The sequence below is a fragment of the Petaurus breviceps genome, unplaced genomic scaffold (genome assembly GCF_028583685.1).
Source record: "Petaurus breviceps papuanus isolate PSGF00001 unplaced genomic scaffold, PetGlider_PUasm1.0 185, whole genome shotgun sequence".
Taxonomy (NCBI): Eukaryota; Metazoa; Chordata; class Mammalia; order Diprotodontia; family Petauridae; genus Petaurus; species Petaurus breviceps.
In genome coordinates this window covers 37,556,767-37,578,367 of record NW_027185797.1, presented here as the reverse complement: position 1 = coordinate 37,578,367, position 21,601 = coordinate 37,556,767, and the positions used below count along the sequence as shown (strand labels likewise).

General features: G+C 46.8%; 1 protein-coding gene and 1 pseudogene across 2 annotated transcripts in view; both read right to left on the bottom strand.

Annotated features, from left to right (window-relative positions):
• Nucleotides 1-3,581: 3,581 nt before the first annotated feature.
• The window catches only part of LOC138161849 (sialic acid-binding Ig-like lectin 13), a 70,754-nt gene continuing 52,734 nt past the window's right edge, over nucleotides 3,582-21,601 (bottom strand). The window contains exons 1-9 of one of the 2 annotated variants that reach the window (XM_069088857.1): nucleotides 20,719-20,856; nucleotides 20,275-20,643; nucleotides 19,752-20,045; nucleotides 19,365-19,415; nucleotides 17,475-17,735; nucleotides 17,087-17,368; nucleotides 16,885-16,984; nucleotides 6,058-6,112; nucleotides 3,582-5,906 (exon numbers count right to left, since the gene is read on the bottom strand). In XM_069088857.1, coding sequence (XP_068944958.1) covers nucleotides 5,706-5,906; nucleotides 6,058-6,112; nucleotides 16,885-16,984; nucleotides 17,087-17,368; nucleotides 17,475-17,735; nucleotides 19,365-19,415; nucleotides 19,752-20,045; nucleotides 20,275-20,643; nucleotides 20,719-20,752 — 1,647 coding nt within the window. In that variant the 5' untranslated portion in view covers nucleotides 20,753-20,856 and the 3' untranslated portion in view covers nucleotides 3,582-5,705. Of the gene's footprint in view, nucleotides 5,907-6,057; nucleotides 6,113-16,884; nucleotides 16,985-17,086; nucleotides 17,369-17,474; nucleotides 17,736-19,364; nucleotides 19,416-19,751; nucleotides 20,046-20,274; nucleotides 20,644-20,718; nucleotides 20,857-21,601 lie in introns of those variants that run through there. The other variant, XM_069088858.1, reaches the window with a different exon arrangement.
• LOC138161525 (splicing factor 1 pseudogene) lies at nucleotides 8,737-10,464 on the bottom strand (annotated as a pseudogene).

Genomic DNA, 21,601 nt, shown 5'->3' with positions numbered 1-21,601 from the left:
CTGTCCTGCAGACAGAGAGTGAATACTGTCCACTGGTGAGGGACAGTGCTGTTGTTGCAGGGGTCTGGAGACTGTCCTGCAGACAGAGTGAATACTGTCCACTGGTGAAGGACAGTGCTGTTGTTGCAGGGGTCTGGGAGCCTTTCTGTTGGTTCAGAAGCCCTGAAGAAGGATTTTCTTGTTGTATGTTTACAGAAATCCTGGGAGAGGGTTTTGCTAATGTGTTCAGGGGTTCTAGGACTGTTCTACAGACAGAGGATGAATTCATGAAGGGACTGGCAATGTATCTTATGGCCTTGCTAAGCCTTGTCTCCCCAGGAACTAAGATTGCTGAGAACTTGCCTCATGTCAAGATGAAGAAAAGACCTCCATTTGGGTATTAAGTGCTGTGTTTAAACTTGATGTAACTCTGGGGTAGATTCAATTGTGATCCAGGGGTGGGGAACTTTTGACCTTATGTTTGGAAACTAATCTCCATTTGAGAAGAAGGGCTTTGTGGTGGACTTAATTAAGGTATAGCCTAGGGGTGGAGAAGTATTTAGAACAGAGACTTTGTAATTGATTGAATGATTGGAAGGTCCTGGGGTGGGGTAGTACTTGGAGATTATTTAATCAAGCTTAGTAAATGCTGTATTTTGAATGATGTCATGTTTTGATCTTCTCTGTTCTTGGTTTGTCACTGAATAAAATAGAGAGCACCTATGCTGGTATTTTGAACCTGGGAAGTTGCCTTCTTTTGGCATTACATTACACCTCAGTGACTGGAGATTTCATCCATCATACTGTCTCTATCTGTCTCTATATCTACCTCTATATCACTTTATCTGTATCTGTTATCTGTCTGTCTTATCTTTCTACCTAACCATCTGTATCTCAGTTCAACTCATTCTCCCATTGGGACAGTCTTCTACAGGTTTAAAAGGCAAGAAAATTGTGGAGTAGAAGGAGACCCTGCTTTGCGGTCAGGGGAACTGGGTTTGAAAACAGGCTCTGTCATTTTCCATCCCTGTGACTTCAGGGAAATTGCATTTCCCCTCTGCTCTTCTGTCTCCCCACTTGTTAAGCAAGAAGGTTGTACTAGACAATTTACTTGTCACCACAGCCCTGTGACAAGGGGTCAAGGTGTTATTGTCCCAGAGAGGGGAAGAGCTCTTGTAAGGTCACACAGAAAGTCAAACTTTTTGGGGATCTTTTTCAGGAGGTGATGGGTGGATTATTTCAACCTCTATTTTTCCCTCTGGTTCTAAAACATCATGGCAATTTTCCTTGAGAGTTTCTTGAAGGATGATTTCTAGGTATGATCATGGATTTCAGGTAGTCCAATAATTTTTAAATTATCTCTCCTGAATCTATTTTCCAGGTCAGTGGTTTTTCCAATGAGATATTTCACATTGCTTTCAATTTTTTCATTTGTTTGGATCTGTTTAATAGTATCTTGATTTCTCATAAAGTCACTAGCTTTCATTTGCTCCAATCTAATTCTGAAGAATGATTCTCTTCAGTGAGGTTTTGAGATTCTTTTTCCATCTGGCAAATTCAGCTTTTTAAGGCATTCTTCTCCTCATTGTCTTTTTGAGCCTCTTTTGCCATTTGAGTTAGTCTATTTTTTAAGGTGCTATTTTCTTCAGTCAAGTTGAATGAAAAATGCTCTTCATTTGTTGACTGTCATTTCATAATTTTCTTGCATCATTCTCATTTCTCTTCCCAATTTTTCCTCCACTTCTCTTATTTGGTTTTCAAAATCCTTATTAAGTTCCTCTATGGCCTGTAACTGACTCATATTTTTCTTGGATGCTTTTGGTGCAGGAGTTCTGACTTCATTGTCTTCCTCTTGTTCCATGCTTTGATTCTTTTTGTCCCTCAAATAGGAGTGTAAATTCGGATTGCTGTGCTTGCTTTGCTTCCTTTGCTTGCTCATGTTGCCACTCAATTATTTGAGTTTTGAGCTTTTTGCCACAGTAGAACTCTACTACCAGAGAGGGGAGCTTTGTCCCAAATTGCTGGGGTTTTCTCAGCTGCCAAAGATGAGTTGGCTGCCCTCTCTGAAGCCTGCACATGCTCTGGCAAACTGGTCACGCACCCCAGGACCTCCACCCTAGACAGTGATCCAGATCCTAGGTTAAAGCAAGAGTGACTACCAGGGTGGCTAGGTAGTGCAGTGAGTAAAGTGCTGGCCCTGAAGTCAGGAGGATCCGAGTTTGGTTCCAGCCTCAGACACTTAATACCCACACAAAAAAAACTAGCCGTGTAAGCTTGGGCAAGTTACTTAACACCAATTGCCCTCCAAAAGGCAAAAAAAAAAAAAAGTGATTATCCCTCAGACTGGTTGCTTGGTCCTCCTACATCCTGCAGGCCAGGAGCTAGCTCTGAAGCAGCCACGTGGAGGCAGCTGCACAGCTGTGGTCCCTCAGTGACTTCTCCTTCCAGGGGGTAAAAGTCGGACCACACTCCCGAACTTCCAGTTCCCAAAATCCACACAGCACTAACCTCTCACTTTGTCCTTAGCATCTATGGGTTGATAATTTTGGAAACCATCATAGCTGCTGATGATCTGAAGTCCCTCCAGCCAACGGCTGGCTGTGGCCACCCTGAGGCTAAAACCTCTGGCGCACCCAGGGCTGCCTTCAGCTCCCAGAGCTCTCTGCTGGCCCCTTCCTGCCAGCCTATCAGGCTTTCTTCATCAGGAGGTTAGCTTCTTTCTGTCATTTTGTGGGTTCTGTGGCTCCAAAGTTTGTTTAGAGTCATTTTTTACACGAATTGGAGGAGGTGGAAGTGGGAGCCATGTGGAAGTCCTGTTTGTACTCTTCCAGCTTGGTTCTGCCCCCTCTGAAAGTCAAACTTTTTAAACATCACAATGCCATATAGACCTTTTAGAGATGTATATGGAGAAACTGAGGAAGGGACATGAACAGTTTTTGCAGGTCATAATAATAGTGAAAATTTTTAGGTCTGTGAAGGCAGTCAGATGGTTCCATAGCGCACAGAGCACCAGAGCTGGAGTCAGGGAAACCTGAGTTCAAATCCTGCCTCAGAGACTTCCCAAATGTGTGACCCTGGGCAAGTCACAACTTCTGTTTGACTCAGTTTCCACATTTGTAAAATGAGGATAATATTAACACCTACCTCCCAGAGCTATTATAAGGTAATCAAATGAGAGAATATTTGTGAAGCACTAGGGAAATCTTAAAGTGTCATGTAAATGCTAGCAATGGCTATCATGAGATATCGCACATTGGATCATTGGATTACAAGTTTAGAAGTGCAAACAACAATAGGAATCCAATCTCTTCATCTTACATCTGAAGAGACAGAGGAGGCAGACAGAGATTAGGTGGTGAGACTCACACTCAGGTCTATTCTTAGCCACTAAGCTGTAGACACATGTGGTTTTTGAAACCACATCTCCCACATCCACAATCAGTGTTTCTGGTTCTATGGCAGCACCTGGGAGTGGCCTAAGGAAGAAGCAGTATCCCATTACAGTTTCTGTGTGTCTCCTCAGCCCAGGTCCCCACTGCTCCATGCCATTCCCAAGGCACCTCGGAGGCAATGTGGAACAGTAGAAGGAATGTTGGACAGAATTCAATTAAGCAAAGATTTATTACATATGAACTGTGGTGAAGGTACCGGAGAAACAAAAGGAAGAAAGCAGTTCCTGTCCTCACAGAGTTTACATTTCTTTAGGGTGTGGGAAAGAGGAGATACAAAATATAAGTTAAGTCATTGCTAGGTAAATCTCTTAGGCCTCCCCATCAGGAAAACTTAAGTTCAAGTAATGGGATCATAGATTTGGAGCCACACACTACCTTCAAAATGATCGAGGGCAACTCGTGTATTTTAGAGGTGAGAAAATTTCAAGCCAGACAGGAGAGGAGATTTGTGCAAGGTCACAAGAGTAAGAAGTGACAAAGGTGGGATTTGAACCCAGATCCTATAACTCCAGAGTGTGTGCTGTCCTTTCTCCAGACTCAACTAGCTTTGTGATTCTGTGCATGTCATTTAACTCTAAACTCCCTAGGCATTTCAGGCAACTAAGTCTTTAAGGCTAAAGGTAGCAACATGAATTGGTAGATGGATTTCTCTGTGCCAGTGAAATCACAGGAGAGACAGATAAATTGAGAAAAAAATAAAGACAGAGTCAAGACAAGAAGAGAAAGGAAGGAATAAAAAAAAGGAAGGGAGAGGATAAAAGAAAAGAGAAGAAAAAAGATAGCAAGAAAGAAAGAAAGTTAGGGAGGAAGGAAGAAAGGCAGGCAGGCAGGAAGAAAGGAAGGAAGGAAGGAAGGAAGGAAGGAAGGAAGGAAGGAAGGAAGGAAGGAAGGAAGGAAGGAAGGAAGGAATATAGACATTAGTAAGTGGGAGTTTCAGTTCTAGCCTTATTCCTTCTTGATTATATCATTTTGTGCAGTTCTGTATAGAGGATAAAGTTCTGGATTCGGAGACAGGAACATCTGGGTTTGTTATCTCATCAGATAGTTACTACACGTGTATACCTTGAGAAAGTCACTGAATCTCTTGGTTTCAATTTCCTTATTCATAGAATGAGGGGTTTGGGTTCAGTAATCTCAAAGGTCCTTACAAGTCTTACTCTATGATGCCATATTTCTTTTTGAGACCAAGTTTTCTCATTACTGAAATGAGATTGGAAATACTCAAGCACCAAGCAAAAGGCCTTCGTAGGAGGTACTTAGTAAACATGAAATATTTGATAAATGACCTTACTACTGGGTCTTACTTGGTACTTTGCTCTGTTTCTCCCTAATGCTCTTGTATATGATGATAAATTAACATTACTTGTGTTTGCATATAATTTCCTTGCTGGACTGGAAGATGCATAGGGGCAGGAAATTTGGTTTATCCAAATTCTGTGTCTCCTCAGTACATAGTTTGAAATGGGAAATTCTGGAGACTAGCCCTAAACCTGGAGCCAACTGTACTTAGCAAAGGAACAGTAAAGATGCTCGACCAAGTGAGTCCAAGGGACTGAACCATACAGCTGAGAGGCTGTGCCCTGTGAAGCACTAACACTGTTCAGTAGTAGAGTGAACCAGCCTAGCAGTGGATTGGACCGGATTGGACCAGCACAGCAATGAGGCCAGCAATCCAGCACATGCTCAGCAGTGAACTTTGCAAGGACATTTCAGGAAGGACAAAAGTCATTGAGACCCTGCAGTTCCAGAATTTTTAGTTACCTTGGTCACATGTGTTCCCTGTACATCTACCCTATTATCATTCACTAAGAGTTGGTGCTCACTCCCTGCCCCTTTACAGATATACACTGTGGGTATTGATGGGAAAGTGGGTCCTAGGGGAAGTGGGTCTTTGGGGAAGGGTGCTTTGCAATTCTTATTCTTGTTAATGCCTTTTGAATGTTATTAGGAAGCACACTGGTGGGGGCTCAGGAGCTCTGGGGTTAGATATATGGTGGCCCATGAAAATGACCCCTAGAGACCAAGGTAGCAGATGACTCTCTGAGGATACCAATCAATGAAGATGAGTCTGAGTTTGTGGATGGGCCACTACACTGGGCTTGTGTTTTATTCCTTTACTACATTAAAAGTTCCATGAGTGTGGGGAATGGGTCTTGTCCAAATTTGTCTGGAGAAGGTGTTTAATACATGTTTGTGGAATGAATGATAATGGAGGGGAGGAACTGACTTGCAAACCACCCAGTGTAGAACCAAGGCTGAGGCCTCAACAGTTGCTCAGTGGAGCCTAATCTCTGAGTACTCAGTGAGGGGGTCAGTGGATCCATGGTCTTCTCCAGCTTTCACTCCTTGGAAGTTGAGGCAGGCGTAATGTAGCTCATCTGGTCCACCCTCAGAAGCTGCTGGGGTTGGGGCTGTGTCTGCAGCTGGTGGAATGGGATCCAGGGACAGGCCCCTCCAGGATGGCCCCTTGGGGTCCTGGAGTAAGGGCAAAGGGGAGTTCGGTCAAAGCAGGTCCCCAGCATGGGGAGAGGAGTAGAAGGTGGGGGAGGTGGCCTTGGGGCAGGGAGGGAGCTGGGGACTGAGAGAGCTGGGGGAGCCACTGGGGCTGGGGGCTGGCATACTCTACCTCTGCTCTCCCCCTGGATGCTGCTGCCATTGACTTCTTCCTGAACATCTTCACCCTGAGGAGGTAGAAAGGCAGCAGGGGAGAGAACCTTAGACTTGGATACAGAGAATTGGGCCCTATCATTCACTTTCTGCCTGACCCTGGCCATTTCATTGTCCCTCAATGGCCTCCTCTCTCTTCATTTGTAAAATGAGGCAACCAGACTCCAGGGTCTCTAAGGTCCTTCCCCTGTGACATTCTCCTCTTCTGTCATCTCCAAGCTCCAAATGCCATAAACCTATGAACCACAGGAGGGTCTGGGAATGACCATGGGACTGACAATCAAGAGACTTGCACGTGGGGCAGAGCCAAGTAGGAATTTGGTGTAAGCTCCTGCACCAGCCACCTCTAATACCTGTAAAATATGACTCTAAACAAACTTTAGAGCTGCAGAACCCACAAAGTGACAGAGAGAAACAAATCTCCTGCTGAAGTCAGCCCAGAAGGCCCATAGAAAGAGTCCATCACACCAGGCTGGAAGCTGAGCACAGTCCCCCTGTGAGCCATGCAGGCCCAGGGTGGCCCTGACCTGCAGCACAGACTGGCTGGAGCAGACTTCAGGCCAGTGAATCACCAGCAGCTGCGGCAGTTTCCAGACTTCCCAACCCATAAACACCAAAGAGAAAGTAAAAGGTCAGTGGGGAACTCTATTGGAACCAGGTGATGGGAGAGAAGGGCCTGGCCCCTGCACCCGAGGGGAGAAGTGGCAGAGGTGCAGCTTCTGCTGTGTGGCTAACACAAGAGCTCCTGGCCTGCAGATTGTAGGGGGACCAAGCTCCCATTCAGAGGGTAATCACTATTGCTTTGACCTGCTTGGAGCTGTATCATGATCTTGGGTGGTGGTCCTGGGGTGTGTGGCCAGTGTGCCAGAGCTTGTGGGGGCTACAGGGAGGATGCCCTCCTCATAGCTCTGACAACATTTGTGAAAACCCACATCTCTCTCCACTCTGGAAGCAGAGCTCAAAAGTCAAGTCATTGGCTGGCAAGATGAGCAAGCAGAGGAAGCCCAGACAGACCACAGAATCCTTTTTTGGGTAAAAAAGGGATGAAGACATGGAACCAGAAGAAGTCAACAAAGTTGGAACTCCTGCATCAAAAGCTTCCAAGATAAATATTAACTAATTAATTAAATAATATTACAAGCCATGCAGGGGCTCAAGAAGGACTTTGAAAATCAAGTAGGAGGAAAAATTAGGAAGAGAAATAAGAATAATGTAAGAAAATCGGGAAAAGTGAGTCAACAGCCCTCTAAAGGAGACCTCCCCCAAAACACTGAAGAAAATAACACCTTGAAAAATAGACTAACTCAAATGGCAAAAGAGGCCCTAAAAGTCAATGAGGAGAGGAATGCCTTAAAAAGCCAAATTGCCCAAATGGAAAAGGAATTTCAAAAGCTCACTGAAGAGAATTAGTCCTTCAAAATTAGATTGGAGCAAATAGAAGGTAATGACTTTATGAGAAATCAAGATACTATTAAACAAATCCAAACAAATGAAAAAAAAATAGAAAGCAATGTGAAATATCTCATTGGAAAAACCACTGACCTGGAAAATGGATCCAGGAGAGATAGCTTAAATATTTTTTTTTTTTGTTTTACTCAATGGAACATCCCTCTTTTAATGCAGTGTTTTATTGTACACCAAATAATAGGCCAAAAGAAATTTCTGCAGAGAAAGCGATGAGGAGAGAGTGCTTTACACATCATTGTCCACATAATCACTCCGAGAAGAGGGAAGGGGGGGAGGGAGGGAGCAGAGGGGGACCCCCCCCCCCCCCCAAAAAAAAACATTCAGACATTTGGGACTCAAATAAATTGAAGAAATTGTCAGCAGGAGGAGCAAGCCCTGCCACTGCCCTCACCAGGGCTGGACCCTACTTCTTCTGGCTCTCTCTCTAAAACCCCCACAAGCCAAGAAGGAAGGAGACTGCTGCCGGACCCCTGATGCCTTTTCTACCCAGGCCGCCATGGGCGAAATCTCCATTTGCTCCCTCCGCTACAGAAAGCCAACAATCTAGGCATGGGAAGAAGGAAAGGGGGACTAATTGCAGCGGAAGACCGGGGACAGCATCTCCTTGGCCAGAGTCTGAGGAAAGGAAGAGAAAAGGAAATACAAAGGAAAAGGAAGAAAAAAAATAATAAAAAATTCACGACCTGGAGCCAGCATGTTCGGATTCCGTCCACAAAAATAAGTCAGGCTGCTTTGCCGAACCACCCTGTCCACCAGGGGCGCTGCGGAGGCTGCCCTCAGGACCAATGGGCACGGAGAGGCACCACTGGCATGGCGAGGGGACGGATCCTGGCGGCCCCGTTTGGGGAGGAGCAAGGGGAGTTGGGTGAGGAGAGAGAAGACAAAGAAGAGATTCGATGCTACGGGGCGCCAGGAGAGCCCAAGCTGGGGCCCCTACGAACGCCTGCCTGCTTCCCAAGTGAGTCCTCAGTGGCCCGGGACAGGTTTCCTGGCACAGCCTAGCCCTGTGAGTGCACACACACACAACATGCGTGCGTCCCAGTGTCTGGCTCCATATGGTGAGGTTCGGCGTGTGTTTTAACGAGACCAATTATATATATATATATGTGTGTGTGTGTGTGTGTGTGTGTGTGTGTGTGTGTGTATTTTTTTCCCCTTAAAAAAATCAAGTCTAGTTCTGTGGTGGAGGCGGTAGGGGAGCTGGAGGCATTCCGAAGGGTGGCATGCCCGCCACCCCCATGCCCATCATGGTGACAAAGTTAGAAGGGTCCATGGGAGGCGGAGGAGGAGGGGGCAGGGAGTACATTATGCCGGCGGAACCAGGTGGGGGGGGCGGGGTCTCCCGGGCGGCAGAGGCGGCTGGACCCCAGGGGGCAGGGGCGCCATGGTGGGGTTGCCTTGCATCTGAGGGGCTCCTGGAGAAGCTGCGACAGACGCCTGCTGCTCTTGCCATGGCGGGATGGACCCTGTGCCCCCGCTCGTGGTGGTAGTCTGCCATGGTGGTATTTTGCTGCCATGGCAAGGGGGTACTGGGAGCCATACTGCTGCTGGGCGGCGGGGGAGGCGGAGGCTGCTGCTGCCATGGAGAGAGAGCCAGAGGGAGGGGGTGGGGGCTGCCCACTGGGAGCCAGCGGTGGCGTCATCGTACCTTTTCCTTGATGTAGGCGATAGACCCCAGAGCCCACAGGCGTACTTCCCAGGTACTGATCCATAGGAGGAGGGCCATGGTGCCCAGGTGGGTGGGGCCCTGGTTCATCTGTGGTGGGGGTGGCTGCATCCAGGGGGGTGGGGGCCCATTAGGGTTATGCTGCATAGGGTGACCGCCATGCCCACCCGTCAGGCTAGGCAGTGGATGGGGAAAGTTGTGAGGTCCACCACCAGGCCCCCAGGTCCTCCGCCATGCATCCCATGGTATGGACGATTCTCTGAGGGTCCCGAGTTCATCCACGGTGGGCGGCTCTTGGTAGTGGACATGAGAGATGGCGGTGGCGGGTTGCTGGCAGGGGCAGAAGGTCGAGATGTGCTGGTCAGAGGTGTGGCAGCAGACACAGAGGCAGAGCCAGCAGAAGCTGGGACAGGAGCTTCACCCAACTCTACCATTAGGGACAGGTATTCCTTATCCATGCCGGTTTTGTCCTGGGCAGACTATGGCTCACCAGGCCTTTGGAATTTGCAATCTGAAGCAATGTGGCCAGCCCCTCCACATTTGGTGCAGACAGTAGTATTTGTGATGCTTCGGGTCTCTGAGCTCTGTCATGGACTTAAAATCCTGTTGTCATTCTCCCGGAGGGTCCCATTCAGGGGGGCTAACTCCCAAAGCTGCATCTTCTGTAGGTCGTTCTGGTCCTCTGGGGCTTCCATTCCCTGTTTCAGAATGTCCCGGATCTGCTCTACTGCCGTTATGACATTCTCCACGGTGTTGGCAGTAACCAGGGCATGGAGGGGCTGGTCTCCCCCTGGCAGCATCTGCCCATCCTTGTGCCCAACCTTGCCTTCCTTCACTGAGCCTTTCCCCCATCATAATCTTGGCATTACCCTCCTCAGTATTCTTCAAGGTGTTGCCCCTGGGCCCAATGAGAAGTCCTACAAAGTTGATTTCTGGATACTCATCCTGTGGTGTTATCACCTTGTCCTTACCCAGGTTGCTGGAGGTTTGTAATCTGCAGGTGGTTTGAAGTCAGGGTTGAGCGCCACCATCTCAGTGATGACGTTGTGTCTTGCTTCCTCCAGCTTCTTCCAGTCCGAAACTCCCTTGTGTTGAGTCGCTTCCCTTTGCTGTTGTAATTGGGCTGTGGGAAGGGCATCTGTCCTCAGGGTTAGGGGGCATGCCCAGAATCACTCTCTTCTGCTCCATCGTGTCCTGCTTCCATCGGCTCATCAGCTTCTTGTTTGGGAAATCCAGTGGCTGTGGTGTTCGTTTCGGTTGCCATGGCGCCCCAGGACCGTCTGGCAGCGGCTGGGGCGGTGAGGGCAGCTCTGGGGCTGCAGCTCCTAGGTTTTGCGAACCTTCTTGGGGCCACTTTGCTGGCAGAGAGCCTCCTCCCAGCCAACCGGACCACACATCGCAGCGGGAGCACGAGCTCCTTCCTCTCCTAATTTAAAAATTATTGGACCACCTGAAAGCCATGATTAAAAAAAAAAAAAGCCTAGAAATCATCCTTCAAGAAATTCTCAAGGAAAACTGCCCTGATATTCTAGAACCAGAGGGCAAAATAGAAATTGAAAGAATTCACTGAACACCTCTTGAGAAAGATCCCCAAAAAGAAAACTCCTAGGAATATCATAGCCAGATTCTAGAGCTCCCAGGTTGAGGAGAAAATATTACAAGTTGTCAGGAAGAAACACTTTTGAGTATTGTGGAAACACAATCAGGATAACAGAAGATGTAGCAGATTCTACACTAAAGGATGGAAAAACTTGGAATATGATATTACAGAGGTCAAAGGAGCTGGTATTAAAGCCAAGAGCCACCTACCCAGCAATACTGAGAATAATGCTTCAGGGGAAAATATGGTCATTCAATGAAATAGAGGACTTTCAATCATTCTTGGTGAAAAACCCAGAGCTGAACAGAAAATTTGATTTTCAAATACAAGAAGCAAGAGAAGCATGAGAAGGTAAACAGGAAACCAAAATCATAAGGAACTTATTAAAGTTGAACTATTTATATTCCTATGTGGAAAAATGATAATTGTAGCTCATGGGACTTTTCTCAGTTTGAGAATAGTTGAAGGGAATATATATGTATACATACATATGTATGTATGTATAGGAAGGTGTATGTGTGTATAAATACATATGTGAATGTGTGTATATGTGTGCACATGTATACTTAGAGGGCACAGGATCAGTTGAATAGGAAGGGATGATATCCAAAAAATAAAATTAAGAGGTGAGAGAGAATGAGAGAAGGAGAAAGGGAGAGATAGAATAGGGTAAATTATCTAATATGAAAGAGGCAAGAGAAAACTGTTACAACAAAGGGGAAAAGCAGGGAGGTGAAAAGGAATGGTTCAACCTTACTCTCATTGAATTTGACTTAAGGAGGGAATAACACACATTAAATTGGGTATCTTACCCTAGAAGAAAGAAGGGGAGGGAAGGGCTTAAGAGAGGTATGATAGAAAGGGGGGCAGATTGGGGGAGAGATTAGTTAGAAACTCACACTTTTGAAATAGGACAGGGGCAAAGTAAAAAATAGAATAAGTTGGAGGTGGAATAGAATGGAGGGAAATAGAAAGTCTTTCTAAATATAACTACTATGGAAACATTTTATGTTAACTACACATGTACAACCTATATTGAATTGCTTGTCTTCCCAGTGGGAGTGGGTGAGGAGGGAAGAAGGGGAAGAATCTGGAAATCAAAGTTTTAAAAACAAATGTTAAAAAAAATTTTAAAAAATTTACATGAAAATGGGAAATAAGATATACAGGCACTGGGGTATAGAAATCCATCTTGGCCTACTAGAAAGTTAAGGGGAGGATGGGGGAAGATATAAGAGAGAGAAGATTGGGTTAAGGATTGTTCATTAGGCTTGCTGTCTTGTTTTTTAAGCAGAGAGAGAGAGAGACTTGCACTTGCCACTATTTCCCTCTTGTGTCTTGGGAAAATCCCCTCTTAACTCTAAGTCTCAGTTTCCTCATCTGTGAAATCACAGACTTGGATGAAATTGTCTCTAAGGTCCCTTCCAGTTCTATATCCTGAGATCCTATGGGATAATACTGTTCCCAATCATCAGGGCCTGAAGGCTCCTCCCACTATACTTCCAAAGTAGGTCCTCACTGGAGCAAGGCGATCCTTCTCCTCCTCCAACAATTATGTATTCCACTCACCACAGCAGCGATTCTAAACCTTCTCATCTGTCCTCAGGCACCTCACCCCTTACCCTCTCAGCTGAGGATTGTGCCTCAAGCTCCCCCCAAAAGATTGAGGCCATTGACTAAGAAATCGTCCTTGTCCCCTCTGCCTCTCCTCTCATCACTGAGACATATCACAAAATGTCTTCTTCACCCACCATCCCTGAGATGTCTTCCATACCTCCTTTACTCTGATCATGGATGAAAAAGAGGCTCTCCTTTTGGTTCAAGATAAAGCCTCTACCTGCACCTTAGACCCCATCTCTTCCTGTAGCAAATGCTCTCATTAACTCCACCCACTTCCTAGTCTGAAATCTCTGCCCACCTACTGACTCCTGCCCCACTGCCAATAAGTATTTCTTTGTTGTCCCCATCCTTAAGAAATGGAATTCACTGATCACCTCTCGAAAGACATCCTAAAATGAAAACTCCCAGGAATATTATAGCTAAATTCCAGAACTCTGAGATCAGTGGGAAAACATTGCAAGCAGCCAGAAAGAAAGAGTCCAAATACTGTGGAAGCACATTCAGGATCACATGAGTTTTAGCTTCAATTGCTATGAAGGGCAGCTATGTAAGAGAGTGGATAGAGTGCCAAGACTGAAGTTGGGAAGATTCACTTTGCTGAGTGCTAATCCAGCCTCAGACATTTACTGGCTGTATTACCCTGGGCAAGTCACTTACTCTGTGACTCTGTTTGCTTTAGTTTCTTCATCTCTCAAATGAGCTGGAAATTGTGAGGAAATTTTGAAGTGCTCCAGTATTTTTCTCAAGAAAACCCTAAATAGGGTGACAAAGAAACAGTATGACCTCACTGAAACAACTGAACCACAACTTTTAGGGAACAGAGAGCTTGGGATATGATGTTCCAGAAGTCAAAGTAGCTAGGATTACAACCAAGAATAACCTAGCAAAAACTGATTATAATCTTACAAAGGAAAAATGTACACTGAATGAGATAGAAGAGTTTAAGCATTCCTAATGAAAAGACCAGAGCTGAATAGCAAATTGGATATTGAAACACAGGATTCAAGAGAAGCATAACAATGTAAGCATGAAAAGAATCACAGGGGCTCCATATGGTTAAACTGTTTACCTTACTATATGTGAAGATGTTACATGTAACTCCTGAGAACTTTATCATTGTTGGGGCAGTTAGAAGCCAATAGAAATAGTACATAGACAGAGGGCATGGATACAAGTCTGTTATGTTGGGATGAAGTCAAAGAAAAGAATGGGAGAGTGAGAAAGAGGAATGCACTGGAGAAGGGGAAAGGGAAAAGAAGAATAAGGAAAATTATCCCATGCTAAAAAAGCATGGAAGGAAGAACTTTTACAATGGAGGGAGAAGTGGAGGGTTAGTGGAGGTGGGAGTGGAATTAGCTCAAAGAAGAAACAATATTCTCTGTCTCTGTCTGTCTGTCTGTGTCTCTTCCCTCTCTCCCCCCACACAAAGAGTCAGGTTTTGAAATTAATCTTACCCAACAGGGAAGGAGGAGGGGAAGGAAGCCAAATAGCACCAGAACTGTACTACAAAGCAATAATCATCAAAGCAATCTCATACTAGATAAGAAATAGAGTGGTTGACTAATGGATTAGGCACACAACTTTCCAAAGTAAATGACCACAGTAGCTAGAGTTACTGAAAGACAAACTCAAAGAACCAAACTAAAGATATAATAACTCACTATTCAACAAACTCCACTGGAAAAGCTTCAGAGCAGTCCACTAGAAATGAAGTATAGACCAAATCTTATCCCATATAACAAGATCAGTTCAGAATGAATACATGATTTAGATGTAAAAATGATATCATAAACACATTAGAGGAACATGGAGAAATTACTTGCTAATTTTTTGATAAGGGAACAGTCTACAGAAGAGATAGAGAGAATAAAAGGAGGCAAAATGAATATTTTTGATTACATGGAATGAGAAAGATTTTCCACAAACAAAACCAATGAGGCCAATATTAGAAGGAAAGCAGGAAGCAGAAAAAAATTAAATCATGTTTCTTTCATAAAAGTCTCATTTCTCAAATATATAGGGAAGTGAAACAAATTTATATATAAAAGAGGCATATTTCAATTAACAAATGTTCAAAGCATATACACAGGTACTTTTCAGAAGAAGAAATCAAAGCTTTCAATAGTCATATGAAAAACTGTCCATCACTGATCATTTAGAGAAATGCACATTGAAACAACTCTAGTTACTACCTCATACCCATTGTACTGGTTCATATGATAGAAAAGAAAAATATCAAATACTGGAGGCAGTGTGGAAAAACATTAATGCACTTTTGGTGGAGCTCTGCAGTGGTCCAGCCACTGTGGAGAGCAGCTTGGAACAATGCCCAAAGGGTTCTAAACTGTCTACCCTCTGACCCCTGAGTACTGCTACTAGGTCTGTACACCAAAGAGATCAAAGAAAAAGAAAAAGTCCTGGATGCACAAAAATATATATAGCAGCTCTTTGGGGGTGGGGGGCAAAGAATTAGGAATTGAGGGAATATCCATTAACTGAGGAATGACTGTCGTAATGAGTTGTCGTAAATAATTATGATGGGATAATATGGTGCTTTACGAAATGAAAAGTTAAGAAAATCCTAGGAAGATTTATATGAACTAATGCAAAGTGAAATGAGCAGAACCAAGAGAACCTTGTACACAGTAACTGCAGGCACTTATTATAAGGATGTTCAGCCATGGAATATATGGTTAGTCTGCTCAAGACAAGGATACAAAAGAATTCCACAGGTCTCGTGGTGACGAAGCTACATGCCTCCACAGAGAACTAGAGAACTGCTGAACTCAGAGTGCAGACTGAAACATTTTTTCACTTACATTTTTGCTTTTTTTGAAATGAGTTTTGCATGATCTCATATGTATAAGGGGTATTATATTTCTTTCTTTCTCAATGAATGGGTGGAGGAAAAGATCTCAGAACTGAAAAATAAATTTTTAATGAAAAAAGGAAAAACAAAAGTAAAAAATAAAATAAAAAAGACTGATGAGGATACAGAAGGAGCTCACCCACCCACTTGGGATAGGCAACAAGATAGGCAACAAGAGGAAGAAGGAATGTCAGTGTGTAGCAATGCTGTGGGAAGGTGAGATCAGGGACATTCAAGCTGAGTCGGAGCCAAAGCTGGGAGAGAAGCTGAGGATGATGTAAAGGACAGAGGGGAGGGGCAGGAAAAGGCACAAGGCCCCTGCTGGGAGCAGATGGGAGAAGGACAATGTTCTGCAGAGAGAAGGCAGATTCTCATCTGTATCTGTTTTCTCCATCATTGGAAAAAACCAATGGAGAGAAAAGGATGTAATGAAAGTGGCCACGGGACTGAGAAGCCAAATCAGAATTTGAGTTTAAATGTTTAATTGAAGTTTTGCTGGACTACGTGTATTTCCTACAAGGATTTAGGGTTTTTCTTCTCATTGGGAGAGAGAGAAAATACATAATAAAATTTAAAAAAAAATCCTAAAACATTTTAAACAGATCAGAGGCACCACAAAACAGCAGGACAAGTGTCCTAATATTTTTTTCAAGAGTGGAATTTGTAGCCTGTTATTCTGGAATCATCCCTCCTCCTGTCCAGGAGAACATGAATGCCTGTTCTGAGGAATGCTCAGCCCGAGGAGCAGACCACCTCCCCTTCATCTCACTGCTTTGGGGAAAGGGCCCTGGGTGAAGTGGGGCCAGAGCCAGGTGTGCCCCTCACCATCTGTGATACTGAGCCCATCGTTCAGCTTGGGGAACTGAAAGGGGGGAGGGACCAGGGAAGGAAGCCAGAATGAGCTGAGGACCTACTATGTGCCAAGCACTGGGCCAAGGACTTCACAGATACAAGCCCATTCAATTATAAAAATAATAATGATAATAACTGGCATTCATAAATGATTTGTTATGTGCTAGTCACTTACCAAAGCTCATTTAGATATCTAATCTAGATATGATCTCATTCAATTGTAATAATAGTTAACATTTATACAGTGCTAGGTGTTCTTATTATTCCCATTTTATAGATGAGGATACTCATATGAAGTGACTTAAACAAGTTCACAGAGTTTCTAAATGTCTGAGTCAGCATTTGAACTCAGATCTCCAGGCTCTAGGCCCATCCCACTTTCCAATGCACCACCAGCTTTCCCATCTGATCCTGGAAGATTCACCAGATCTGGAATCTGGCCACTGGACTGTTCTAAATCATGATTGGACTGCATACCAGGCCATAAGTGTGACCTTGAGCGAGTCATGTCTCCTCTATGAGCCTCTGTTTGTTTTTTTAATCTATAAAAGAAGGGGACTGGCACTTCCCTTCTGATTCTCCAGCTCATAACCCTATGGAGTCTGTGCCTGACACAGGGTGACACTGATATCTGAGGATTTCTGAGATGATAAAGCAGGCTAGCATTGCCAGGATCCCCCCATCCTCCCCCCATCCCAGCCCCCACACTCACAGAAGGAGAAGGCAGAGGGCCAGCAGACTTGTGGCACCAGCTCCACACAGGACACCCAGGCTCAGAGCTTTTGGGAACACCTGAGACGGCGTGGGCCCATCTGGACAAGAAGCAAGTCTGGGGTGAATGTGGGCTGTGGCCTTATTGGGCCCACTGTCCTCTGGGCCCTCTGCCCCAGCTGCCTCGCTCCCCCACCCCTCACCTGGCAGCAGCTGGAACAGCAGGGTGTGGGTCCCTTGTGGATTCATCCCCTCACAGCTGACAGTGGTGTCAGGGACCCTGTCCACCTTCCCACTCAGGCTACTGTTGGCCCAGGGCCCTGACCTGTTTGATATCACCTGGAAGGTGTCACTGCTGCCATTGCCCTCCACAGGCCTCCCCCCTACCCACCAGCGCAGGGAGGGGGCTGGCTCTGCTTGGACAGAACAGGTACAGGACAAGTCCTCCTGGACCCAGGAACAAGAACTGACAATCCTTGGGGCATCTGTGGGAAGATACAGGAGACCCCCCCCCTTAGTGGGTGACACTCTCCTTTCCCCACCAGCACCCAAGCACCCCATGGTGCTGGTGTCCAGCCCCCTCATACTCACACTGCACAGAGATGCTCAGGGAGGCCTGCTTGGAGCCCAGAGGGTGCTGAGCAAGGCAGGTGTAAGTCCCTCCATCTTCTGGCACCATGTGGGGCATATCCAGGGGCAGGACTCCATCCTCTGAGGCCTGGGAAGAGGCCAGGGTTTGGTCCCCCAGGACCCAGCTCAGTGCAGCTGGGGGATGGCTGTTGGCAGCACAGAGCAGCTGGAGGGACTGTCCCTCCTGCACCACAAGAGATGAGCTGTTTCCTGGGACAAAAACTGAAAAAGATCAGGAGGTCCCAGCAGTGAGAACCTGGAGGGACTTTGGAGATCCCCTAGTCCCCACCTTCACTGTGCCCAGCAGGGACCTGGGAGCTAGAATGCTGTTGTGACTTCCCCAAGATCACAGGAGGAAGGGGCCTCTGGAAGAGGACAGGACCCCAGGCAGGAAGGGAATCCCCTAGGCCCTGCCCAGCCTGGATTCCTGCACCTTCTCCCTCTACTGCATCTCACCTGGCTGCTCCCCAGGGTCAGACAATGGAGGCCTCACCTGTCTCTCTTCCTGCTACCAGCTCAAGCTCAGCCTAAGTCAGTTTCCCTGCCTTTCCCTAGGATCTAGTTTTCCTTTATGTTCTTTTCCTTCCTCCTTCCCTTTTTCCTTCCTTCCTTTCTTTCTTCTATCATTTTGTCTCTTTTCCTTAACAACTTCTTGTTCTTTCTTTTCATCCTTCTTTCCTTCATTCTTTTCTACCTTCTTTCCATGTTCTTTATTTTTTCCTTCCTTCCTTTTTTCTTTCTCCTTGTCTTTTCTCTTCCTTTCTATTTTCTTCCTTCATTACGTTCTTCCTTTTCCCTTCTATCCGTTTTCTTTCTTATTTCTTTCTGACTTTTTAATTTTTTCCTTACTTCTGTCCTTCCATTTGGTTCCTTCCATCCTTCTTCCCTTCTTTGTTTCCTTCTTCCTTTCTTTTTCTTTCCTTTCCTTCATCCCTTCTTTTCCTTCTTTCTTTTCTTCCTTCCTTCTTTATTTCTCCTTATCTTTGTTTTATTTTTTTCTCTCTCTCTTTCACTTTATCAGTTTAGGTGAAAATAATGTGAAACACAGAAATAATTAAAAAAAAAAAAGTTCCCAGAACACTGAAATGTTACACTGAGAGCCTGGGAATCTTCTTTTGAATGAGCTCAGAGTAATCACCACTAGATTGCAGTTTCCCACACCCACCAGCCCTACAGCCTCAAGGGAAACACTGAACCTGCCTCCACTAAATGCTGAAGGCCAGACTCCTGTCCCCTCCTGATAGCACCTCCTAGACCCATCCCCATCATCGGCCTCCTCCTAAACAAGCCCCACAGACCCCCCTGATCAGCCCTGAATCCACAATCACTGCACCAGGGAGTAAAGCCCCCCATCTGGCCTGGACTGTAGAGAGTCAAGTCAGCTTCCCCAAAAGGGAAATCTTGATAGGTCCAGGGGAGAAAGCCCTGCCTTGGCAACTGGACCCCAGGGTGGGCCTCATCTCTCTCAGCCTAAGCCTGGTGTAGTGACGAGGTAACTACCTTTAGACTCTACATTTGGAGTTCACAGCTCTTGGGTACTGGGGACCTGTGTGAAGTAGGTTAGACCCTCCTCACAGCTCTGACCCTCAGTTTTCTGATATGTAAAATGGGGATAAGAACTCACCCCCTCCCTGTCCCATGCGGCTGTTGGGAGGAAAATGTTTTCTAACCCTTCAAGTCATGAGTAAACAGGAGTTGATTTCATTCCAAGAGGAAGGGCAGCCCAGCACAAAGAGAATCTGGGCCTAGAGAGGGAGAGGCCCTGTCTCCCTGACATCCCTGCCTACCCTCAGAGTAGAAGCTGAAGCACCCGGGTTGCCTCCCTGCCCTCACCCTGGGGCTCTGCTATACCTGACGTCCTGTTGTCCTGGGCCATGGTGATGGTCACATTCTGCACAGCGTCTGCAACAGAAGGACCAGGCTGGCTGGGGCTGGGGCTCTCTGCCCAGCCCAGCATCAGGCAGGGAAGAGATTCAATTCCAGAACCACAGAACACCAGGGTGTGAGGGAGCTCAGAGGCCATCTAGGCTAACCCTACCTGAGTAACATGGAGAATGAGAGAGAAAGGAAATAGGAAACCCCAGCCTGCATCTCTGCTGGGAAGCAGCTTTCCATGCCTGGGCCCAGGAAAAAGGCATCTGGTTTCCCAGGCTGGGACACTACCTTGGGATCTTAATGCACCCCCCCCCTCGCCCTGCCCCACTAGGGCGATACAGGCCTCCTGCCCCCAGCACTCACAGGACACATTGAGTTGTATGGTTTTCTCTGAGCTCAGTTGGCCTCCAGGAAGGGTCACCTGACAGGTGAAGTTGGTGCCATGATGCTGGGGTCCAGGGATGAAGGAGAGCTCTGAGGAGTGGGCAAGCCCAGAGCTTTGTAGCTTGGAGGAGAGGGCAGCCCCCATCCAGGAGAATGTGAGGGGCCTCTTTTCCCCACAGGACCAAGGAAATGTACACTTCAGAGGCACTGGGCTCCCTGAATCTAGCACCTCTGGAATAGAGATGTCTGGTTTCTGGATCAATTTTGGAGAGCCTGGAAAGAGATAGTGAGCCCTGGGCTGGGGAGGGGAATTAGGCCTCAAGTTCCTCCCAGATGTGGGTACCTCCCCCAACCCTAAGGTCCCTACTTCTACACCCTTCCCTGGCTCTGCCCCTCCCCCTGAGGGGGGTTCCCCACATGTCCTCAATGTTCTCTCAGCCCTCCCACAGGGAGCTACAGGGTCTCCAAGGCCAGCCCATTCCCTTGATCTCCAGCATCCTACCTGTCACATGCACATAAAGCAGCTTTTCTCTATAACTATATTTTATATTTCCTTTTTCAAAACGGAAGTAGTAGCTCCCAGTGTCTGAGAACTGGGCGTCTGTGATGCTCAAAGAGCAGTTGTTCATCCTGGGGTCCCCAAGGAGACGGAATCTCCCCTGGGCTTCCTCCTCCGCCCTCTGCCATGGGACATTGGTGGCCACGAGACTGTCATGTACATAGAAAGCTTCTTTTTTGAACCAGTAGCCATTAACTGGGTTGTGGCCATTGGGTGACAGTTGGTAGTGGTAGAAGGCACAGGGGATATGGACACACATCCCCTCCTGCACTGTCACTGAGGGCTGCACCTCCAGGCTCTGGCACAGGGACCCTGAGGGCAGACAGAGGCCTGGTCAGCATCTTCTCACCCCTCAGTCCAGTCTCCCTCTGCCCCAGCCACACTCACCCTCCCAGAGCAGGGGCAGCAGCAGCAGCAGCATCTGGGAGACAGGACAGAGGCAGGTTCTGTGGGGAGCTGTGTCACTCCCTGAACACCATGGCTCGCTCTGTCCATCTGTGTCAGGTTCAGGACAAAGAGGAAGATGAAAGAGGAAGCCCTTGTGTGGAGAGAGGGAGGCCTGTCCTCTGAAGAGGAAGCCCTGTCCCCTTCCCCCAGTAGGCTCCTGGTTTCCTTAGCTGGGCTCAGTGGGGAGGGGCCTCCTGTCTGGGGCAGCTCCAGGGACAGGCAGGACTCAGGGGCTGGGGGAGGACAGATCTGCTACACAGGCTGGGCCCTGGAGGTTGTAGGGAACCGTGTGTCTATATGGGTGACAGGGGGCAGTGCCCAGGGCCTGGTGCTGAGCAGGGGCTGCTCATCAACCACTGCTGCCCCCATGCTGTGCAGGCTGCCCAGAGATCTGGAGCAGCTGAGCTGAAATCCGGCCTCAGGCTTTTCCTTCAAGGCTTTCCCCTGCTGGAGCCTCAGTTTTTCCATCCATAAAATCAGCATAATAACAGCACCTCCCTCTCAGTCTTGTTGGGAGGATCAGGGAGGATATTCACCAAGTGCTTTGCAGACCTGGAATCTTGCACAAATGCTGGCGATTTTTAATGTTGCTTTACTCTCCTCTAAGTCTCTCTATTCCAATTGCCCTGGCCAGTGCCTGCTCCATAAGTATGGGACTGCATTTCCCATCTCCAGGCCTTTGCCCTGACTGTGCCCCCTCCCTAGAAGACTTTTATCCCTCCTTTCCTTTTTCCTGGCTTGATCCCCACCTTAGCTCCAGTGTCATCTCTTTCTTTCACTTTCCACTTCTTATTCTATTCTCCTTCTCCCTTCTAAGTACCTG